At 32.4% G+C, this 4,286-nt stretch overlaps 1 protein-coding gene and 1 long non-coding RNA gene across 5 annotated transcripts in view; both read right to left on the bottom strand.

Moving 5' to 3' along the window:
• Positions 1-4,286, bottom strand: part of LOC110266154 — a 14,191-nt gene that overhangs the window by 935 nt on the left and 8,970 nt on the right. Inside the window, exon 2 of the long non-coding RNA XR_002353148.1 lies at positions 203-208. This is a non-coding gene — a long non-coding RNA (uncharacterized LOC110266154). The remainder of the gene's footprint in view (positions 1-202; positions 209-4,286) is intronic.
• The window catches only part of LOC107612734 (membrane-anchored ubiquitin-fold protein 3), a 7,382-nt gene continuing 4,696 nt past the window's right edge, over positions 1,601-4,286 (bottom strand). For all 4 annotated transcript variants that reach the window (XM_016314457.2, XM_021110198.1, XM_021110197.1 and 1 more), the window contains 2 exons: positions 3,577-3,747; positions 1,601-1,992 (listed from right to left, as the gene is read on the bottom strand). In XM_016314457.2, the coding sequence (XP_016169943.1) occupies positions 1,937-1,992; positions 3,577-3,747 (227 nt within the window). In that variant the 3' untranslated portion in view covers positions 1,601-1,936. The remainder of the gene's footprint in view (positions 1,993-3,576; positions 3,748-4,286) is intronic.

Genomic DNA, 4,286 nt, shown 5'->3' with positions numbered 1-4,286 from the left:
TTCTAAAAATAATGTTTTTAATTTTTTATAAACTTATAAATTTAAAATAGAATGACTAAAAAATTATTATAATTCATTCGCATTTAAAAAATAAATTCTCAGAATTTTTGAAATGGAACAAGCTAATCTAATGTATAGTCCTCAATCTTCGCATAGAAACTGAATTTTCCTAAGTTAGAACTCCTTTGTCGCCTTGAAGGACTATATGCTATAGAAAAAATTTCAAGTGTACCTGGAATACCAATGTTCTAATTATTTTAATCGTTGATTTTAATTAATATATATTATATATTTTTTATAATTAAAATCAACGGCTAAAACAACTGAAATACCAGTATTCCAGGTACAGTAGAAACTCTTCCTATGCTATATACACTTTTTAACATCCAAAGCCAAACAAACAAGATGACTACCGAAAAATAGAGAAGAGCACTATTGGTAGTTTGGTACGATCTTATTTACTGCCAATATTTACGAATATAGCATGAATTATACACGCGAGAAATATGAATGAAGGTATGAAAGTGTTGGTTGCATAACAGGTTTGGTTCACGTTACATCAACTGCTCTATCTTCATATGATGTTGCACACGTTACATCATCATTATAATACTATATTACTATATCATTGCTACTAGGGGTGTCAAAAATTCTCATGATGTGGGATCTCTGCGGGGACCGCCCCGAATGGAGTCCTAATGGTGGATTATGATTTGTTATGTTATATTTTTGGATTTATAATCTTGGATAAGATATGTTTGTGTGTTGTAATAATATTTTGTAGTTTGTTTTTTGTTTTTTGTTTTATATTTTTTATTATAATTTTCATATGAATGTTAAATATAGGGAGATGGAGAATGGGGCCCCGCGAAAAATGCAGAGAACGCGGAAAATTGGGATGGGGACAATTATTCCCCCATGGCGGAGAACAGGGCGGGGACGGGGATCAATTCTGGGGGCGAAAACGGGGAGCAGGGAGGCATCCCCCGCCCCCGCCCCGCCCCATTAACATCCCTAATTGCTACAACTTTGGTTCAACTCCATCCATCATGATTTCAAGTTGGAATATTCATTCCAATGCACCTTCTTGATTATAGAGCAATTAGGGTGTATTATATAGACCTATAATTAAGTAGTAATACACTTGGAAATTTTGATTTATTATGCTTACACTAAGTGAGGTCGACATTATGGTAATAACAGTTACAAGAAACATCAGTGTCAAGTCTAAATCTCAGAACATAAAAATCAATTTGGATGGATTGGCCGAGTGATCAACCCACTCGTCCGTTTAAACAAATGTTGGATATATAAATCCCGCCTTGTGCATACAGTAACTCATTGACTAGCAAAATACCCTTAAAGAGAGCTTAGATTCGCGACGGATTAATCATTGACTTGTCGGGTCAAGGAATACCGTAGGCATTAAAAAAAAAATCTAAATCTCAAAAAAGTTAATGTAATTCATCTTTGATTTGTATTATTATTTTTCATTTTTAGGGCCATTAATAGTCAAATACTGCCTGAGAATAGAATTCCTGAGACTTACCAATACACCCATACACATGTTTAACAAAACGTCATCATACCCAATGAATGGTAGCAATAAGTGGCTATTATGTCATCATCAATTCTTCAGAACTTAGTAATAAAAGAATGACATTTTTTGAGAAAGTCACAACTACTAAGACACTTCTTTTTTGTGATAGGGTATCCTCCATCATCATAATATAATATTATAAAAAACTATATATGTATACACATACTTTACACATTGAATGTTGAAAACTGAAAACACAAGAGTTTGTTTCTTTTTTTTTTCTTTTTTTTTTGGTCCAAGCATATTGATGATTTCTGTAGTTTACCAGTGGTGATGATACTTGATACTGATGAATTAAGGATTGAGGATGTCCCAAAATATGAAACCAGATTGTCCTCACAAAATGGAACAAGCACAGACAATCTTCTTGGGTGAATCATCTATCTTCTTTTCTGTTCATGACATGATATACAAGAAAAAGAAAATGTCATTCTGGATAGTTTCTGCAATCCTTCAAATTAAAGCATAAATGTACAGTTGATCACATGCAAAAAGCACTCCTCAATGCCCCCATCATATGTGAATTCAAACTTTCATCTTCATAATCTTGAGATGTAGTATTAGTGTAAAGTGTTCATAAACTTTACACCATATGTAGTTTAGTCACGAAACGTTAATTGATTTCTATTTTCATTTTCAGTGTTTCTGTTTTTAGAATTTTACGAAGAAAAAGTTGAAAACAGTAGAAATAACAATATCCCATTTTACTATTTTCAATTTTTTCTTTACCAAATCCTGAAATCAGAAAACATTGAAAATAAAAACTCAAACCAAACAGATGCTAAACTTTCCTAAATGTGCATCTTACCTAAAATAAGTGTAGTATACACCTCACCTTGAACTTGGGATTATGTGCAAAACACTCCCTTCTCTAAATATATAAGTTTGACAACCTAAACTTTATGAAAAATTAATGGAAAAATTGCCAACATGATGATTTTGCACATTCGGGCAAGTCCGATGGATTAATTTGCATAATTTTAAAGTTTATGATTAATGATTCTCCTCCTTACCCTCCACATTATTAGAATAGAAAAAATAACAATAGAAAAAAGCCTTACCCCATTATGATGCATCACTTAACCAAAGAAAGAAATGTGCACAATGGAACAATGGTAAGAGCTACATTATTGTTTGACTTGAAAATATAACCCAAAAACAGCAATCAATAATAAATCAGAAGCAGTGGTTGGATGGTGTGGCAAATAATCTGTTTCAAGAAGAAGTAATATATGATAACCAATTTTGCATAAAATGGTATCTGACCACCATATACAGAATAGGAGGATAAACACAAAAACATGATAACTCCCCCATTCATATGTTACTTTTTTTTGGCATTTGTTATTGACATTTCAGATCAAAAGAACTGAAGATTCCTTGCTTCCTATACAAACTGCTCCAAATGTGGAAAAATAAAGATTCTCATTGACACAAATATTGACCAGCTTGTTCATACCTAAAACTAGCACTTGATATTATAAATCAGGTTGGAATGTCATGGTGAAAAAATGGTATTATCAAAAGCCTGTCACATGCATCTGCATGACCTATATTAATTTTGGTTATCATCACCTAGTTTCCTTTGACATTCTTGACCCAAATTTTGGCATGAAAAGAAAACTTAAAAGAGAAAAAAAAAAGATCCCATCTGTAGAAATCTATGGAAATGAGTAGGGTGCTCCCACAAACTATGGTTTTATTCCAGCTTTACATTATCTATTTGATTTTAAAAAAATTGAAATTTGAAATACTCTGAAGAGGAGCTTAAACCAATCCATCAATGAATATTAGGGGACATGTTAAATTAATAACCACCGCCAAAAGAACAAATATTCAAACAAATATGATATATAAACAGCAGTAATTGATGTAAACAATTAGATAAATGATAAAAAATAAAAATATCTGATGTCCCAAATTTAATGTTACTAGAACTGGTGCACTCTTATATGTATAAATCAATACAAACGTACCAGGTTTTGTTTTTGCAGGAGATGGCTGTACAACAACATGCATTATTATGACACCGCCTGCAACATCAGCAAATGGTACTTTACATTGACCAACAGTCTTGTTGTTTTCCAATATTTTACCAGAATTAATCAATTTCACTTCATTTGCTGCCTTTGGGGTGACTGTTTTGCCTACAATCAAATAGGGAAACAAAAATGAGAGAACATGAAACTAAATAGAAGGAAGATACTCCATAAGAATGATACTCAAGATAAGAGCTTTATACAACTATAGCTATACCCTATTCTAAATAAGGTGTAAACAAGAACCCAATTCAGACACGAATAATCATTTGTAAACAAGTTGATTGAATCAGTAAATACCACATTTTGTTACAGATAACCATGATTAATTCCCCCCTTATAACATCTATTCAGGTAAACAAATAAGGGAATTTCATAGGGTCCTCAATCTGAAATGCATGATAGCAAAGTGAAGAACTTTGCAAGCAAAATTTTCATTTCAGTTAGGCCAAGAAAAATATGTATTCTGTGTTATTTCTTATTTCATATCATGTACATAATTTCTTATGGTCCTAAGATTGACACAAAATTTGGGGGGAAAGACTCATCCCTTTTGCTCTAAGAAGGGTCCATTAAGGAAAGCAAATCATATCAAGGACAGAGATTTCCCTGAAGATTATGAGGAAAACAGGAATTCCGCCTATGGC

The sequence above is a fragment of the Arachis ipaensis genome, chromosome B08, assembly GCF_000816755.2.
Source record: "Arachis ipaensis cultivar K30076 chromosome B08, Araip1.1, whole genome shotgun sequence".
NCBI classification, from domain to species: domain Eukaryota; kingdom Viridiplantae; phylum Streptophyta; class Magnoliopsida; order Fabales; family Fabaceae; genus Arachis; species Arachis ipaensis.
Note: the sequence above shows the minus strand (reverse complement) of the source record. Positions and strands in the feature narration are given on the sequence as shown.